Here is an 18,219-nt window from a genome sequence, read left to right as displayed (position 1 = left end):
AGCATTCACAATTTTATGCAGGTTCTATGATGTGTGCTATGAATTTTTCCCATAAATTATGAAATCAGACTGCGTTCAAATGGATTTAGGTGGAGTTGCTCTGGAGTTGGGGTGGGAAAAGTGTCATTTCCTGACCCTGAAGGCACCACATTAGGGAGAGCAACCCCTCCCCCCCCTCCCCATTTGACCCCCCACCAGGCCATTCAGAAAACACCAGTTTATCTATTCATGATAAACCAGTAGTAGGCGGCAGTGGACGCAGTTTGCCTCGACTGCTTTCTGCCTGCGCCTCTGCCAGGAGAGGAGGTGAAGGTTGGAGCTGGGACTAGGGACGGGCTTTCTGTCAGAAAGCCTCAAGCGCCTGAGGCAAACTTCTTCCCCTGTGCGCAGCAGACTACCGATACTCACCGATCGAGACCGAGACCAAGGCATGTGAAAACGCAGAGTGGGTTTCTATCAGATCCTCGGCCATCTGCGGGTGAAGGAAAAAGCTGAAAAGATAAAACGAGGAGAAGTCAAACTAAAATAGTTCAAATGAAAAGAGTCCAGGACATTTTGACAGACACGGCTGTGATTTCTTTTAAATTAATTCCACCTTGCCAACTTGGGATGTCAGAACCACGCGGTCAATATAAATCAGCAGACCTTGATCAACCTGTTTCCTATCGCATACAGCCTGTGTAAACTTTAAATCTATTCCCCTGTGAGATATGAATCTTTCTCGAGGGAAAGCTGGCCAGGAGGGCAGCATCGTTGAGCCAAAAGTCACATAAAAACAATACAAAGTAAACAATGTATAAAATCCACAGTAAATGATAAACACAAAGCCAATAGGCCTTATCCAATATAAAACCGGTAGATTAGATGGCTTAGCCCATTTAAATCTAACCAAGCAGCAAACCATTAAAAGAACTGAACTAATCCGCGTTTTTTTTTTTTTTTAATATAAAACATTAAATTTAGCTTGGCCAATTTAAAACACACTCACCAAAGCACCGCCCATATCCCAGTGATAACACTATGGACGAAGGATGTAGAGATATTTCTCCATTTCCATGCATTCCTGCAGGCAGACTCGGGAATGGGCAGATTGTTGAATCCAGTGTTGACAAGTTTAAAAAAGCCAACGGAGCCCCCAGTCGTTAAAATCACTGAACTCAACTCCATGACGGAACCCTCTCCTCGACTTGGAGGCTTCAAGGACTACAAATGTCCCCAAGTGAGCGGCTGTTGCTTACTGCGCCCCGGAGGAGTGTGGATGATGAACGACGACGACGACGGAGAAAATCAGGTTAACATACCGATATTCACCCTGTTAGTTCACGTCAATTATCACTCAAATAAGCTCCCGAGCAAAACGCGCGTTTTCACGTTGTTTTCCACAAAACGGGAGGCGTGGACGATGCTGTCAAATGATTTCTCACTGACACGGACTTTCTTTCCTTTTATAAACCCCCCAAAAAACCGGGAGTCACTTTCGCAGCTATAAGCGGAAAACGTAATTAGTGTAGGCTAACGCGCAGAGCTGCTTTTATAGTTGTGAAACCCTCCTGTTGTAAAATGCCTTCCCTTGCTTGTGTAACTTTTTGCCATCACTGTAACCAAACAAGAGAGATTCCCCGCCCTACTACAAAGGGGCGCGGCTATAAACACGTTACTTTGTGTCGCGTGGTATGCTGCCTTCACTGACTGTCGGAAATATCTCCTCTATGAGTTATATGAACGCCCGTCAAAAGTGGAGGGCCGGAGATGCGACGATTAGAGGGCGAAGGGGCTGAAGCCTTGTGAGCCACTGCTGGTGAAAGCGGTGTATTTTATTGTGTTACTGCTTCAATGCAATGAAAAATATCTTTAGCAGTTTTCTGTGTTTTTATCTTTCCCCTCTCTTTTACATCTTTCTTTGTATGCCCAGCGCATATTTTCTCCGGTAAACTCTCTTGTTGAAACATAAAGTAGCTGTGACGATCGTTAGTTTAAATTAAACTGCTTTAGGTACAGGATATAGGTCTATTTGTTGGTTGCTATTTTCGACCAAATTGTACTTCAATTCGCTGTAAGTCGACTTAAAGCTTAAGAGAAGCACCTGAATGCAACATTGCTTGTTGTCAGCCTCATTCATAAAGCCCCGTGGACTGATGGGAAGAGTAGTTTTATTTCAAATGTAGTTACATATGCTGAATTTCAGTGAATAGCAGTTGAGCTATTAGCACACAGTTGAAAACAACAAGCGGTTTCAAAATATTGTAATACAAAACATAAATATGTGTCGACTTATATGGTTATCTAAGGCAGTGGTTGGCAAACTGGGGTCCGGTGACCTTCTTGCGGTCCTGAAATGGATTCCTTTAATTTCACTGTTACTTCATTCAGTAGGTTCTCATAACACTTATTACTGCCAGAAGCTACAGGCCAAGCGCTTGAAATATTCCTTATACAATATTGTGTATCAGAGCGCCACCATGTGGCTACAGGGTAACACCATGTTAAACATGTAACATGGACCTTAAACGCTGAGTGTCTGAATTTGTGTGTATTTATGTTTTGCTCAGTCTTTCCCCCAGAGGACTTAAGTATATCAACTCAGAATTCAAATGTAAATATGTTGCATAATAATATTTAAAAGTAGTGATCATGTGATACAACATGGAATATGCACTAAGCCATATATTTTCATGTGTAGTATGTTTTTTTCCATACAGGTTAAAAAAGAGGAAATAAGATATAATTTACAAAGCTTTCAAAGCTGTGGCGGAGAAAAGGGTCAGCTCCATGTAGAGAAACGGTAAGTTGGGGTTTCTCATGTCATAATTTTGTTTTATGATACCCCCCCTCTCTCGCTCTCCCCCAATCCAACTCAATTCAATGCAAGGGCTTAATTGGCATGAAAGTTACAAGAACAATTTTGCCAAAGCAACAAAGTACAATTTGTTCAAACTTTTGGACACAACAACAATACATTAAAACATTAAACAATACAAAAAAAATTTCAAGAACGCTGAGATTACAATTTGTTAATTAAATATGTATACAGTATAATCCTCTCGCTCTCTCTCTCTCTCTCTCTCTCTCTCTCTCTCTCTCTCTCTCTCACATACACACGCACACGTACACGCACAGCAGCAGCAGCAGAACAATCTGATTGGAGGATGGCCTATCCTATTAGCCCTCATGCTTTATCTGTCTCTCTTTTCTCTCCGCAGAAACATGCAGCCCTGACGCAGAGAAATAACTTCATATGACTTCTTGTTTGATCGCACCTCTGCAGGCTCAGCTGGCCGTGGATATGATGATACCATAACCCACCGCCCCGATAGTGGATCTGTTACGTCATTGGCAGGGAGGAGCACGGGGCACCGCCTGGGTGTCGGTCACGCGGTCACGCGGCGTGGATGCGCTCTGGAATGAACGCGCTGCTGCTCCGGGTGAAAACCTCGACCAGGGCAGGTTTAGCTGTCAGATGCGCCCAGCTTTCACATTTGTCTGGAGTTGGATCTCTGTCAGGCGGGAAACCAGGTGGGCACGACGTTACACAGCATCGGTGTTTAGCAGATAAACGTAAACACATCGCATTTAAACGGAGCTTACGTAGCATCTCATGGGACAGGAGCGTGTCAAATGTGTATGTGGTGGTAGACTATAAGCTTATTTCGTTGCATTACGTAGGTTTTCACGTTTACACTTAACTGATTGTTGAAATTTGAACGCTTTCTTTGAACTACTCACATCCTCACTGATCTAAACATATTGTCTGGATTCAGCATTGTTTAGATTCCTGTTTAATGAAAATTATAACGTTTTTATACATGTACTGTATTTGTTCATAAATATTACAGTGATACATTTCCTGTGTTATATGTAGTGCTTATAATTGCCTCTATACTGTAATGTATTCTCTTTGCAGATGCAGTTATTGTTTGTTCAAATCCATGTGTAACTCAAGCCAGTAGTGTAAAGTACAATAAGCAGGTTTTTCTTCGTGTGATCCATGTCTTACAGTTATGAATCAGCACCAAGAGGAGCAGGAGGAGGTGACTGGGCTCGTGTGCCAGGAAGCTGACCTCAAAGATGGGCAGTAAGTTAGCCTGCTATGTGTCTTCTCACTGCAAAAACATAAGATTGGAATCGTGGAAATGCCTCAGAGCGACTAACAGGGAAGAGATGCTGTGGTTTCGATCATCTCCTTGGTTAACTTTAACTTTAGCTTTGCTTTATTCTCCCAAACTCCTGCTGCTGTTGTGTGTTTGTGAAGGATGAAGGAGGTAACCGTGGAGGATCAGAAGGTGTTACTGGTCCGTACCTCGGGCCAGTACAGCGCTGTTGGAAGCCAGTGCACTCATTACAATGCTCCTCTAGTTAAAGGTAAAGTCTTTATGCACTGTCAGATTCCCTCTCTTCTCTCTCTCTCTCTCTCTCTCTCCCTCTCTCTCACACACACACACCATGAAAGTATTTACACAGTAACTTGTTTACATGTCAGATGAATGCAGGTGTAACGTTGCTTGAGTAACCATTGTTTACTGAGCACACTGTGCATGGGTTGCTGCAATTAATCTAGATCAACATCCCTCAAGCAAATCAGGGTCTTGCTCAAGGGCACTTCAACAGGGTGGATGCTTGAATTTAGGTCCTCAGGTTGATGGACAGTCTCACTAATCACAGCACACCAAGCTCCTGACCCTTTCTTATAGGTTTTACATTATACTCTGAATGAGTGTAAGCCTCAAAGCCTCATACAGTTCCAGCTGCGTGGCTAATGAGGTTGAGTAAATGATGATGTGAAATGCTTTGCACAGGATTTGAATAGTGTTAACTGCATGTTCTCTGATAATTCAGGAGCGCTGGTTGGTGGCAGGGTGAGATGTCCCTTCCATGGCGCTTGCTTTAATGTCAAGACTGGAGATATTGAGGAGTATCCAGGTCTGGATTGTCTGCCCAGTTATAAGGTAAAACCTGCATGCAGAGGTCATGAGCTGATAATAATGAGCTGCTCTACTCTTTGAAATGAGAGTGTACATTCACAGCCACTTAGATTTATCAGCTGATCCCTCTCGACCTTTGAATTTGTTTGAACAATCAGTGACCATTGTGCAGGATTTGATATTGCAGTCCTGTTACAGTCCACAGAGACCCAATTCAGATGTTGAACAAATGATATACTAACCTACAAGTGGTGACTATAGAGGAAATCAGACTACAGATTCATCAGAGAGGAAGCAGCATTTATTTAAAAAAAAAAAAAAACAACAACCCAAAGCATAAAAAAATCTCATTTGATAGGTTAAAGTCGAGGATGGCAAGGTGTACGTGTCCATCAACAAAAAAGTGAGTAAAGACAAGTATAGTTTTGAGACAGTTGCAATATTTTCCTCTCATTTTGTCCTATATTATTCAACCTAAAGCAGTTTGTTTTTTTTTTATCAATTGTCAATCCTGTTAGTCTCTGAAGGTGACCAGGCGGGTGAAGGAGATGTGCAGTGTAGTACCAGGCATCAAACATACTATCCTGCTTATAGGAGGAGGTAAGGATGTGACGTAATAAAGTAAGAAAAATGGGAGGTTTCATTTGATTGTAGAAACCCCAGGCAACAATAGCTTACCCTGCATATTTGAATCCATTGGTTGGCACGTCACTTTACATTGTTGAGAGAAGTAGCTTACAAATAAAGGTAGCTGTAAGATTAATAATAAGAGGAAAAAATTAACAGTTGTTGAATTGTAGAGTCTTGGTAACTACATTTTCGTTGACCCTTCAAATCAGTTTCAGTATAGAGTCACTACAAATCAAATGGTTGTAAGTTGGAGAGGGAACTTTACAGTACGAGCTTATTTTTGGTCCAAGTTAATGTAAATTCATGACAATTGATCAGCATTTTACAAAAGGGGCTGATAGAGAGGGCTCAGAGATGACACTTGAATAAACATGGTGGTCTAGATTGCAAAATCCTAAAGTTTCATCTTTTGATGTACAAATTTAACAGGGAAGGGCTGAACTTGCATGTTGTGTTTGCAGGCCCTGCATCCCTGGTGTGTGCAGAGACGCTGCGACAGCACTGCTACCAGGGTCGAATCGTCATGGTAACCAAAGACACCCTGCCTCCATTCGACAAGCCCAAACTGAGTAAGGTGAGGAGAGGAGAGACAGTCGACCTGTGTTCATACAAATGATGATAATGTAAACAAAACTATATGTTCTCTTAAAAGTGAAACAGAGGGCGTGTTCTTAAGAAATGCAGTGACACATTAGAAATTGCTTTGCTTTTTTTCAGGCGATGAATCTGGACAGCGATGACATCCTTCTTCGCTCAAGTGACTTTTTTCAGCAGTGTGGGATAGAGGTGTGGACAAAGAAAGAGGTGAGATGAAAAAGCAAAATCTGTGTATTGATGGCATTGCATTATCTTTTTATTATCCACTCTAAGTTCAGCTCTTTATTTTAAGAGCTACGGTATCCACTCTTTGGCAATGGAAAGTGATTTGTGGATGTTTTATGTTTCAGGCAGTGTCTGTAAATCCATCTGAAAAGGTGGTGAAGCTGAGTGATGGCTCTCTGCAGCACTATGACCAGCTCCTCATCTCAACTGGCTGTAGGTTAGACTTGGTGTTGGCACACCGTCCCTTTCTAGTGTCCCATCACACTTCAGGTTCTGGCCATGGCTCCATTAAACGCACTAGTACGGTCACACCGTTCAGTACACTGCAAAAACTCAAAATCTTACCAAGATTATTTGTCTTATTTCAAGTCAAAAATCTCTTATTACTAGTCAAAATATCTCATTACACTTAAAATAAGACATGATCACCTCAGAAGTAACTTGTTTTTAGACAATTGTCTCTTGTTTCAAGTGAAAATTTGCTTGAAACAAGTGAAAATTTGCTTGTTTCATTGGCAAAATTTGTTTCTTGTTTCTAGCTAATTTTCACTTATTTCAAGTGAATTTTCACTTTTTCCACTGGCAAATTTTGCCAATGAAACAAGCACATTTTCACTTGTTTCAAGTGAATTTTCACTTGAAACAAGTGAAAATTGTCTAAAAACTATTTACTTCTGAGGTGATCATGTCTTATTTTAAGTGTAATGAGATATTTTGACTAGAAATAAGACATTTTTGACTTGAAATAAGACAAGTAATCTTGGTAAGATTTTGCGTTTTTGCAGTGTACATTGTCAGTGAGTTTATTTTTAAATGGATGTTTTAATCCAGGTAAGGCTGTGATGTTAAACTGAAAGCTCTCACACTTTTGTTGAAAAGAAAAAAATAAATCTTCAAGCAGAGCAAAGTGTTTCATATTTTCCACTGGAGGAAAATCTCACAAACTGTTTTTTCAGGAACAACACCAAACTTGCAGGGTGTTTTCATAGAGACCAATGGCATCAAACTCACTGAGTACATAAACACATTTGTACATGAAAAACAAATGAACAAACAAAAAACCCCTTCAATAATTATTGCAAGGCTGTCACATAACAACAGTGATAAAGTCATTTTTATCCTAATCACAGGGCACGGCCTCTCAGCTGTCCTGGTTGGGACTTGATGGGAGTGAAGTTGCTGCAGTCTCATGAAGATGCCAAAGAGATCCACCGCTCCTGTCTCGGTCAAAAGGCCGTCATCATCGGTGCTTCCTTCATAGGTGATTAGATTCAGTTTCTCTTTCCAGTTCAGAATCAAACTTGTTTTGTTCATGTCCAAAAACAAAAACTTATAGGGATTTACTTGGTGTTTGCTTAACCTCATGAGTCATGCCACACCTTGTAATGCGTTATTAGGCTGACAAGATGCCTCAGTCCATTTTCCCACAATGTCTCAGTGTAGGAGAACTGCCTTTTTTCAGACTTTGTAAAAACTCTCCTGCAGTTTTAACATTGATGCAGTGAAAATTTTAATTTTTATCCTCCAAGGTAAACATTTTCTGAAGTGGTTTCACTGCATCAGACTCATGTGACAAAGATGTGCAAGCAGTTAGTTTAAGAAAATATAGACAAATTAGCATGTTTGTAGCATGGCCTCCCATAGGTAAACCAGGCATTTACCATTCAAAACAATATGGTCTCAGGCAAAACTGCTGTCCTACACATAGAACATGCTTTGCATATGTAAAGTCAGTCTTTACCAGTTTTATAGGCCACTTAAGAGATTTAATAAGATGTATAACTGTTTTTCAGGTATGGAGGTGGCGTCCTACTTATCAGACAAAGCTGCCAGTGTGGCTATGGTTGGCACCACAGAGTATCCTTATGAACGGTCCCTCGGCTCAGACATTGGCAAGATGACTATGAAAGTAAGAGCCAATAATGTCAGAGGTCCATCGTTATCTGTATTATAACCCAGTGTTTATAAACCAGAACATTTCAAAACACATTTATTTTTCTTTGTCCTTTAAGATGCTGGAGGAACATAATGTCAAGTTCTACATGAGCGATAGTGTCACCGAGATCAGAGGGGAGAATGGCAAGGTAACGCCACCACGGCCACCACCACTCTTCACTCTGTCACTGAGACTGGAGACTGTGGAGACGTTTAACAAACCTCCTGGGACTTCAAACCTCCTGGGTATGCCAGTGTTAGACACATAGATCCATAAGGTTTGTCTTTTGTTCAGGTGAAAGCGGTGGTGCTGAAGAGCGGTGCAGTCTTGGAAGCTGACGCGGTGATTGCAGGAATTGGTAAATTATTGTTTCTTATTCACAAATATTCTGATAAATATATATTTTAATCAAAATCACTAACCACAAATAAGCAGGGGCTGTAATGTAAGGACAGTGATTGTAACTAGAGGAGCTAACTTTTATGCCTTGGAATTTGATCGTGAATTGAGGACCTTTTTTGTTTTGTTAACACCACAAAAAAAAAATCAATCAGCTTCTCCTGTCATAGTAACGTAAAATCTGCTAGGTCTTTACTGCTCTACAAAACACAGGTCTTTGTTTCTCAGGTGTGCTCCCCAATTCTGACTTCTTGGTGGGAAGCCAGGTGGAGTTGGACTCTAGGAAGGCGGTGATTGTTGACAAGGTAAACGACCAAGTCAACAACCAAATAGTAATTACTGCTCTGCTGACATAGCTAATATTAGGTGATTTGAATTATAGCCCCAAGATACAAATGTTGTCAACTTGAATTACCCTTAGTTTCTTGGGTTTTGGACAAGAAAAATATTGTTTTATAATTACTGTGACTGTTATTAATTCCACTTTCAGGCTAATGGCTTTTGAACCCATAATACAATGTCCTGTCGCTTGGACTTAGGAAATAGTAATAATAGAGTTCAGTTCAACCGTTCAGCTTTTTTCAGTTAAGTGAACGACCTCACATTGTAGTTCTGCTGTAAATACATTTCTCTTTGACAACAGTTCATGAGGACCAACATGCCAGATGTTTTCAGTGCCGGAGATGTTACCTCCTTCCCTCTGACCATTCGTGGAGACCAGCGGGTCAACATCGGTCACTGGCAGATGTCACAAGCCCACGGTAAAAGTTTGACGCACACAAAGGAGCACTGTTTGATGTTGTGTGGTTTGGTGTGGGTGGCTGTTTGGATATTTCTGAAGAAGGCATCGTTTTGTTATCCGGGGTGACAAATGAAGAGCAGAATGCTGTGGGTGAACCTGATTTGATGTTGGGGATCGATCTCATTGTGTTTCCCTCTTGTCTCTTCGATCCCAGGACGAGTAGCTGCCCTGAATATGCTACAGAAGCCGACAAAAATTGAGTCTGTTCCTTTCTTCTGGACTGTGTTGTTAGGGAAGAGTATCAGATACACAGGTAAGAGTTTAAGGAAGTGGTAGCCTCATATTTAAGCCCAGATTGTACTGAATCCAGCTGGCCACTTTCATTTCTCCATTCTAGGCTATGGGAACGGATACACAGAGATCATATTCAAAGGCAAAGTGGAGGAAAGGAAGTTCCTGGCGTTTTACATCAAGTGAGAAGCAGTGAAATAACTCATGCTGTTGTTTGGTACTGAACATGACTACACACTGTTTGCCCTGAATTTACAACATTATTCATTTTTCAACAGAGATGAGGTGGTGGTTGCAGCGGCCAGCCTGATGTTTGACCCGGCTGTGTCGCGCCTGGCAGAAATGATGGCAACAGGCCAGATTATAACCAAGGCACAGGCTCAGTGAGTGTTGCTAAAATCAAGTTCTGCACACATACTCACATCACGTATTTATTTAGTGCATTTGTCACACACAGAAATAACCATGAATTATTCCATTGTGCTGGTGTGTTATGTCAGTGACACCATGTCCTGTAGGTGTCGAGCATCTCAGAGAACAAAATGGGTCAGAAGCGCCCAAAAAAGCATGTTATCAGTCCTACCACATAAAAACATTCACGTCTCAGTCTGTGTTGATGAGAGCTGCAGGTGTCCCAAATGGTTAGGAGTTACCAGGGACGGCTGCAGCGAGGCCAACACAGGCACGCTTTACAGTGGATAATGCTGATTTACTAAAAATAAAATTTATCGGTGCTTGTCGGCGAAGGCATCAGTCCATCTACATGAAACAGAAACGAGAGTCATCGCCACTTTGTCTTTCCTCGTCACTGGAAAAGTGCAACAATGAAACAGCAAATGAATACGTGTGACTATGGATGAATAATTTACTAGCCAATAGGTGGATAAACTATAATTAAAGTTATGTTTTTTTTGTTTTTTGTTTTTTTTTTACCTGCGTCAGTCTGTGCCTTATGTTAAGCGGTCTCAAAGACAAAGTCACGTCAACATGCTATATTAAATACATTTGACTTCTCTTGGTCTATTTTTTTTCTGCCAGGATTAACACAATATTAAGGACAAATTTATCAGGGGGAAAAATCATGGCGTCATGTTGATATAATTGGTTGAATATTTATTTGTCTCATTTTTGATTAACTTTTTCTGTTAGATTAGTTTCGGCTGTGTCTGACTTAAAATTAAAATAAAATAAAAATAAAAATGTTGTTCATTCTGAAAGGAGAATTCCTCCTCCTCGTCCAGTTTGTTTAGGACACCTGATAAACCCATATGTCCTACTCAGAGCGGAGACCATTTTTAGTCATCACAACATTTTGGTGCTGAGTATTTCTGAGAGGCTTGATGAACTACGGATCCAGGAGAGTGAATCCTGAATGTGTGTTTTGTTTAAAATGAGGTGTGTGTGCACCCTGATTACATAAGACCTTTTCAAAACACAGCCTAAGAAGTATTTGTTTCTCTATTGTGTGTTTCAGAGCTGATGACCTGAGCTGGCTTCAAATGTAAACAAGATGTCTGTCCACAAGCAGCAGCCCTCAGGTGATGATGACGTCAAATATTTCGTTTTTTTTTTCTCTCTGTATCTGTCAATTAGTGCCAAACTGAATCATTCCATGTCCTACATCAGGCCATCTGAGAGCCAATCAGACTTCTGATCTGTTGTTTCCATGGCAGCATGTCAAGCTTTATTGAATTCACACCATGTGCAAACACTGAGTAAAGCTTATGTTGCTGTGACACAGTAAACAAACTCCTACGTTGAACTGCACAGACTGCAGGTTGCTGCACGTTGAACAGAGACATTTTAGTTAAGAGTAGCTACACAACAGAAAGTGTCTGTTAATTATTGTGAACGTTAAGGCCCTATCAACATGCACAGGAGCTGCAGTAGTAAATAGTCTAACATCTTCAACACAGAATTTTGACCCACTTGGAAATTAAAAAAAAAAAAAAAAATCTAAGTTCAGCTCTTTACTTTAAGAGCTATGGTACATTTCCCCATTTTTGTCAGAACAGAACTGTTAAATGTTAAGATGAGGTAAAAACCTGTACTGGGAAAAAATACTACAGTGGAACCTACTGACGTTTTTCAGGTTTTGTTTAGTTTTTAACTTTTATTTTATTTTTATTTAATTAAAAAAAATTCAGTTCTGTTTCAAATGTCCAGGCTCTTACAGCAGAGTTATAGCGTATTGTTTGGCTTTACTTTGGTACTGTAAACACATGTTCCCCACTCTGTGTTGCCAACCTCAGTGGCGGCTCTTGAGGTTCAGCAGCTTCAGAGTAAGAAGAGGAAGTGTGTCATGTAATGTCAGCATTTCATCGCATTGTAAACGTCTAAAACTTGATCCTTTATGGTAGATTATCAGCACTCAGGTGAGGGATTATAATAACGACTGCCTTAATCTTCCCATTTACTATACTGTTTATAGTTTACTGACTAAAATCAGTCGTTGCTACTTTGGTTGTTTTCATTTCATTTTTGACAGGCTTACTGTTACACCAGGGATGTGATTTTTTTTTGTTTGTTTTTTTTTGTTTGTTTTTTGTTTTTTCAAATATATCAGAAATTCCAGGTTTTGTGACCTTTTTTCTTCTTGTTTTTTGAATTAAGAAACAATGTACAACATCAATTGCAATGGACAAAAAAAATAAATTATCATGAAAAACAATAATTGATCGTTTCATTTTCATGAATCTTCCTTGTGCAAAACAAATTTATATAATATCATTATTGTGTTAATGACAAAATCAAGTCTCATCTGGTGTCATTATCTATATTACATTACATCTACATCAAAAAACAAGGATTAATGTTGCCTTAAAAAAATCTCCAGAGGGGTGAATCCCACTAGGGATTTTATGATTTTCCAAAACTTCTGATGTTACCAGAAAAATATAATTGTTTCTTAGATTTTCAAAACATGATTCTCTGACCATGCCACATCAGTAGAGTATTTCAATCTTTTCCTGCTGACAGTACAAGTTTTCTCCCCTTATTTTGTGACAGTTATGTGGCAGGTTATTTTGCCCCTTTTGTAATGATATTCTGACTTTTCTGTGGTAATATTATGCAGAATTATGAAAATTACTTTTAAACTGTTTCAAATGATATTTGTAAAATTCCAGGTGTTTGGCATTTACACACTCATAGACACAATTTTTCTTATTTTGACAAAAATTGCACCGAAACCACTGAATTTCCCAATTACCCAGTTTCCCCTAAGGGGTCAATAAAGTATTTCTGCTTCTGATTCTGAAACGATTCTGGAAATGATTTCAGTCTCTGTCCTCAGAATCGCGATGCAGCTGGGACTCACAGGGCTCTGATGTGTATTGATGTGTTTTATTGGCTAATGTGTACATGACTCGCATCCAAACAGCCACACAAACACCAGCAAGGTACCGTTTTTATACTTTATTAGAAAGAACAGAAATGTATGTACTATGTTGTTTGTAGTCACTAGTGGAGTTCATGTGAGAATTTGTAGACTATGATGCTTTAAACATTTAATGCTATTGTTGTGCAAATTAACTCACTGTTAGCAATATGAAGTGAATCACAAGTTCATTATTATGACGCATATTATTATATTACTATTACAGGTTTTACTGTGAACATAACTGTTGAATTATTTACAAATACCTGACAAAACTGTGGCACATGAATATCACTATATTGGACGGGACAAGTAATTACTTAGACCCCAGTGGACCTAAAAAAATGCACCTAAAAATATATGAAGAAAAGAGAGAGACAAAAAAAAAGAGCAACACATATTTTTGTTGTTGCCTCTCTCCCAGTTGCCGTCCAGCAGGCTCCTTACTGGCCTGTTTTGGAGCATTGTTTCACCGAGGAGCCCAGTCTGTCAGCCAGCAGAAACGGGTTGAGGTGGCAGTACTGAGGAAGAGGAAGACAAATCCATCATTACTCTCTCACTGTAACACGTTCCCACCCTCATCTGAGCCTCACACGAATCTTAGATTGATATCAAACTTAGAGTATAAAGGTGCTGTAAAGGTTTCTTTGAGCATATTCAAAAAAACGGTAACAAGGTAGCACATTCCAGATTTTTTTCCCCAGACAAAATATTCACATTTCTCGTTTATTTTGGTACAGATCATACTAGAAAAATGTTTTTGAGTTTGAGATCAGAGCCCTCCAGGTATACAGATTCACAGTCAGATAAAAATCTGACTGTGAATATTTTGTTGTTCTTCTTTTTTTAAACATGCTCATTGGATTTTTGGTTTAGTGCTCTGCTGAGAATCCCCTTGTTGAAGTGATGACCTTTTTCCTGAAAAGATTAATTTGACTTTGTGAACATTTTTAGCATAAAAAATTTAAATGCATTTTGAGTTACATCTACAGAAATTACACTACCTTGCTGGAGAGGATAATCTGGAGATGTACTTGAAGGTGCACTGTTCAGATTACAATAATTTCATTTGAAAGTAAATGTCTAATCTGTATGAGAATTCAGCCCCTGTTTAATTTGGATCAAATTGTCTTTCAGGCAGATATTTATCAACAATGCCATTACTGTGCCTTTAGGCCAGTCAGGACTAATCTATTCAGACGTCATTACTTGACCCACACAGGATCACAGCTACCTGTGGTGCTGAGTCCGAGTTTGGCTCTGTTTCATGCAGAATCTGGATTTTGAAATCAGGGAGGAAACGAGAACTCTGCAGAACTGCTGCCATCTCTCCATCCACTTCCACTGCCACATCTTTCTGCAGAGACAACACAAATATAAACATTATCTCTCATATCCAGCATCTCAAGAACAGTCTCAAAATGAGAGTCTGCATGTTTCTTCTGTATGGGAGGGCTAACCCTGGATTATGGCACAAGGGATAGAAACATCATATCCTGTTCATTGATAAATGTGCATCAGGTTGATGTAGGGAATGTTAATACATAAATGTCAATACGTAAATAAGATGCAATCAGTACTGGTCTAGTTGTAAATATCTTCAGGGTGACTTGACATCCTATAAATACCTTGAAAGAGTGTGAGGAATCAAATTCCAATTCATCAGGGAAATCTGCCACAGTTCCCTTGTACGTCACTGTTGCCTTGGACATTTTTGGATTTTTGGGCAGCTTGAAGAGCCTGTAAGTGCCCGATGCATAGCTGATGTCACCTGTTGGGGCAAAGATAAAGTGAGGAAAATGTGACCTGAATTCTGACTTGTAGAAAGCAAGTGGCTTACACAGGTCATTAAAAGTCAAAACAGACTTGACCTGCTTTTGCTTTGAGCTCACAGTTGTGGACCACGATGTGACTTGCTGAAACGAGGCGCGGGGTGCTGAAGCCAACACTGTGGGCCAATGAGATGAGGTCTCGCCAGAACAGAGAGCCGCCCATTCCTTCACCTATAGCCGAGACAAAATAAAAAGATTGTCCGAAACACCCCCTCACTCATGATATTTTATTTACTGTGTACGTCAGAGATGCAGGGACGCTTGATGTCCACAGCGGTCAGTATTGCAATGACGGTGACAGATCAGTCACATTATCATCAAATTCCTAGTTATCAATAAAGTTATTTTACCCCACAGAACTGGATCTTGCTTTAAATGATCAGGAACCACTTTGCTGGCATACATGTCGCTGAAGTACAGCTCACCTCCCTCCTGTATGGAGTGAGTGCACGTGGAGAGCGCTAGAATTATAGTCTGTTATACATCTTACAAGATTTAGTGTTAAAAACATCCAACAGACTGACCTTTAGCACCTTGAAGGCCTCCTGCAGGACTGCTCGTTTATCAGGACACAAACAGATCACACAGTTGGATCTGGAGAAATTGGTACGAGAACAGTTTTGTTTGTAAAAGCATCAAATCTGCTGTAAAAAGAATCACATAGGCTGATAACCATGCTATTTCCTTAAGTCAAAAACCTACATCACAATATCCATGGAGTCGTTTTGTATACCAGCCTCACAAAGCTTCTCCATGTACCCCTGGACGAAGGTGATGTTGGTCTCATCGTAGCCAAACTTCTGTTGATGGTACTCAATGTATTTACGTGATCCTGCAATCTAAAGAGAGATAGAGTTATTTTCACAGACAGTGCAGAAATCAATGTCAACAGGGGCGCGCACAAGCATGTGCCATTACCATTTCCTCTGCCATATCGATCCCTGTGACATGGCCCTTCTGTCCGACAAGCTTACTGAAGGCATAACAGTCTCTTCCAGAGCCGCTCCCGAGGTCCAGCACTCTGCAGCCCTCGACCTTTGCTGGAACTGGAAGGCCACAGCCGAAGAATCTGGAAAAAAAAAAAAAGGTATAAATGACAACAGCACAAAGCCATGACGGTCAATATGTGAAGCAAGGGAGGCATCAGGTTGCAGGGGCAGCATGCTGACCTGGTTGAATCTGTTTATTTACACAGATTAGAAACTTTATAAATGATACCAAATAAAATTAGCAGGGAAATGTGAGGGAGAATTTCCTAAAAACCCTCAAGGGGCTTGAAAAGTGGTATTCTCCAGGCAGCATATTTTTGGAAATAACAATGCACAATTTAGATCTGTCATATTTTGACAACAATGCATCCCATGAATACCCATCTGTTACACAAGTATAATGAATTGAGTCATAGTCCTAACACTCAGAAATGAACACACACTCATAATACATTCAGGTATACCCACCCTTCATTAAAAAAGTGTAAATACTCATGTGATATGGCTTAGAGTTTCCACAAGGCAAGAAAGATAAAAGAAAGTAAGAATAAAAATAGGCAGTATTAATAATAGGCCTTTGTACTTTGTACTAGGCCTTTGTTTTTAATTTCATTATACAACCTGTTGTATAATGACCAATAAACTTCCTTGTATCCTTGTACTTGGAAAATACTGGTTTGTCCCGGCTTAAATCAACTACTGGATACTATCTTAAATACGGCCTATGCAACACAGTAGGCCCATGTCTAAATTTCAGAGTTACCTGGACACCGCAGTGTATTAATTCACCACATAGGCTGTTTCAGTAATAGGTTTAATACTTCCCATCATGCCTACATTTGTGCCCAGCTGAATTAAACTGGGAGTAATCCATACTATATTTTATTGACGGACCTGTCTGAAGAGAGGTGACATGGATGGGGGTGCCTTGGTGGTTCAAATGCAGCCCTTGTATGTGCCATTTTGCCATTGTCTTGAATTGCTTGTGCGTGGGATTAATAAAAATACTCTTCACACTACTTCCACCTCTACAAATTATTCCTGTCCTGTAATCCCAAGCATGCATTCCTCCTGAAACCATCTGAAAAAAGGACAGACAGTATGCACAGATATGAAAGGGCTCCATCCCCGTGTTTTTGGACCCTTTGGTGGCAACTGCAGAAAGTTACATGAGGTGTAAAGAAATACACTGTGTCATCAATTACACCCTAACCCTAATCCAGACATACTGACCAAGGTCAAGGACTATATGAGTCAAAGTGAAAGTGACAAAGTTTTGGTAGAAATGTGTCCCCATACCTCCTGATCACCTCGGGGTGAACAAGACTGAGCGCCTCGGCAACTCTTCCCGGTGCGGGGCGGCAGGACACACCGCAGGAGGCAGCGCTGGTCTGCAGGTCACAGGACGACGCCAGGCGGCTGCCGTAGTATTTCTGCGCACATATGAAACATATTAAACATGAGTCAACACTAAATCAGAGTGTGTACAGGAGAGAGCCGCATGTCAAAGTGCATGAAAACACCTGGCAGCTTCAGCTTAATTTCCCCTACCACATCCCCTTACAGTACATGCTGAGGGACCAAAACGAAATCAGCCATAAAAACAAATCACTAATGGCCGAACAGCTGCTTTGTAAACAGCAAATTGTCACAGTTCACTTTGAATTTATAGCCGCAGGCCACAGAGGAAAGAGGGCAATGCATCTAGAGTCAACCAACATGACCATGCATGGGACAAGATTGCCGAAATTTGATTTTTGCAAGGAAACGCCGTCATGTCGACCTCCAAACTCTTCACAACAGGCCTACCTTCACATTTTCATGCACTTCATCACTGGTCGACATTCCGGCTGTTGGGAGATTTTATCAATTCAGTTACGTTTGTTGCGTTTTATAACAGATCATGGAAATCATGGAAAGTACGCTGAACTTTAATCTGTCACTTTAGTTTAATTATTGCCAGGAGGGGGAGTCAGTCCAACACAATTTTACAATTAACTGGATGCAAAATGTGACGCAGAAAGAAATTATGACCGAACAGAGTTGAGTGAGGCACGGCGGGCTCCGAGGGTTGGTGCATTTTTATATCTTTGAATTATGTGGTAGATTGTTGCTTATTTTCCTCAAAATCAAATAATCTAAAACATCTTGGACTCACTCCGGAACACTAGGGGCGGTCATGAGCTGGCAAACCAGCAAGAGACGAGGGCTGTCTGAACGCAAACTTCCCGTTCTTTCATCCGGGTATTTGAGGTTTGCGCGTTTGATACGTTTGCGCAA

The 18,219-nt window shown here is 40.5% G+C and overlaps 3 protein-coding genes across 5 annotated transcripts in view; 1 reads left to right on the top strand and 2 right to left on the bottom strand.

Annotated features, from left to right (window-relative positions):
* Window positions 1–1,582, bottom strand: part of tlcd2 (TLC domain containing 2) — a 29,011-nt gene extending 27,429 nt beyond the window's left edge. Inside the window, exons 1-2 of the mRNA XM_030067208.1 lie at window positions 989–1,582; window positions 409–491 (exon numbers count right to left, since the gene is read on the bottom strand). Coding sequence (XP_029923068.1) covers window positions 409–491; window positions 989–1,167 — 262 coding nt within the window. The 5' untranslated portion in view covers window positions 1,168–1,582. The remainder of the gene's footprint in view (window positions 1–408; window positions 492–988) is intronic.
* Window positions 336–12,399, top strand: aifm4 (apoptosis inducing factor mitochondria associated 4). 2 transcript variants are annotated; one of them, XM_030067206.1, is made up of 21 exons: window positions 336–445; window positions 3,266–3,513; window positions 3,997–4,072; window positions 4,250–4,359; window positions 4,834–4,943; window positions 5,278–5,322; window positions 5,438–5,519; window positions 6,011–6,123; window positions 6,267–6,353; window positions 6,497–6,588; window positions 7,502–7,632; window positions 8,165–8,280; window positions 8,384–8,455; window positions 8,602–8,665; window positions 8,935–9,011; window positions 9,350–9,467; window positions 9,663–9,761; window positions 9,846–9,921; window positions 10,018–10,122; window positions 11,214–11,277; window positions 11,366–12,399. In XM_030067206.1, the coding sequence occupies exons 2-20, from the start codon at window positions 3,390–3,392 to the stop codon at window positions 11,242–11,244; spliced, it is 1,728 nt and encodes a 575-aa protein (XP_029923066.1). In that variant the 5' UTR covers window positions 336–445; window positions 3,266–3,389; the 3' UTR covers window positions 11,245–11,277; window positions 11,366–12,399. The 2 variants fall into 2 exon arrangements, with proteins under 2 accessions (XP_029923066.1, XP_029923065.1); XM_030067205.1 differs by having other exon boundaries at window positions 11,214–12,399.
* Window positions 12,400–13,289: 890 nt separating this feature from the next.
* Window positions 13,290–18,122, bottom strand: LOC115370162 (arsenite methyltransferase). Of its 2 annotated transcripts, none has more exons than XM_030067053.1 (10): window positions 17,749–18,122; window positions 17,239–17,372; window positions 15,869–16,019; window positions 15,653–15,789; window positions 15,484–15,544; window positions 15,301–15,382; window positions 14,990–15,121; window positions 14,747–14,889; window positions 14,353–14,475; window positions 13,290–13,639 (listed from the first exon to the last, which is right to left on the bottom strand). In XM_030067053.1, the coding sequence occupies exons 1-10, from the start codon at window positions 17,782–17,784 to the stop codon at window positions 13,562–13,564; spliced, it is 1,077 nt and encodes a 358-aa protein (XP_029922913.1). In that variant the 5' UTR covers window positions 17,785–18,122; the 3' UTR covers window positions 13,290–13,561. The 2 variants fall into 2 exon arrangements, with proteins under 2 accessions (XP_029922913.1, XP_029922912.1); XM_030067052.1 differs by having other exon boundaries at window positions 15,475–15,544; window positions 17,749–18,119.
* Window positions 18,123–18,219: the final 97 nt, after the last annotated feature.

The sequence above is a fragment of the Myripristis murdjan genome, chromosome 13 (genome assembly GCF_902150065.1).
Source record: "Myripristis murdjan chromosome 13, fMyrMur1.1, whole genome shotgun sequence".
In the NCBI taxonomy this organism is placed as follows: Eukaryota; Metazoa; Chordata; class Actinopteri; order Holocentriformes; family Holocentridae; genus Myripristis; species Myripristis murdjan.
Note: the sequence above shows the minus strand (reverse complement) of the source record. Positions and strands in the feature narration are given on the sequence as shown.

Excerpts from the sequence above, each read along its gene's own strand:
- aifm4 (XM_030067206.1), top strand. The coding sequence starts at position 3,390 with ATGCGCTCTGGAATGAACGCGCTGCTGCTCCGGGTGAAAACCTCGACC. Across the intron at positions 5,323-5,437 it reads ACGTGTCCATCAACAAAAAA|TCTCTGAAGGTGACCAGGCG; the intron begins GTGAGTAAAGAC and ends CAATCCTGTTAG. Across the intron at positions 10,123-11,213 it reads ATAACCAAGGCACAGGCTCA|AGCTGATGACCTGAGCTGGC; the intron begins GTGAGTGTTGCT and ends TGTGTGTTTCAG.
- LOC115370162 (XM_030067052.1), bottom strand. The coding sequence starts at position 17,784 with ATGTCGACCAGTGATGAAGTGCATGAAAATGTGAAG. Across the intron at positions 15,122-15,300 it reads GCAAGATCCAGTTCTGTGGG|GTGAAGGAATGGGCGGCTCT; the intron begins GTAAAATAACTT and ends TCTCGGCTATAG. Across the intron at positions 13,640-14,352 it reads ACTCGGACTCAGCACCACAG|TACTGCCACCTCAACCCGTT; the intron begins GTAGCTGTGATC and ends CCTCTTCCTCAG.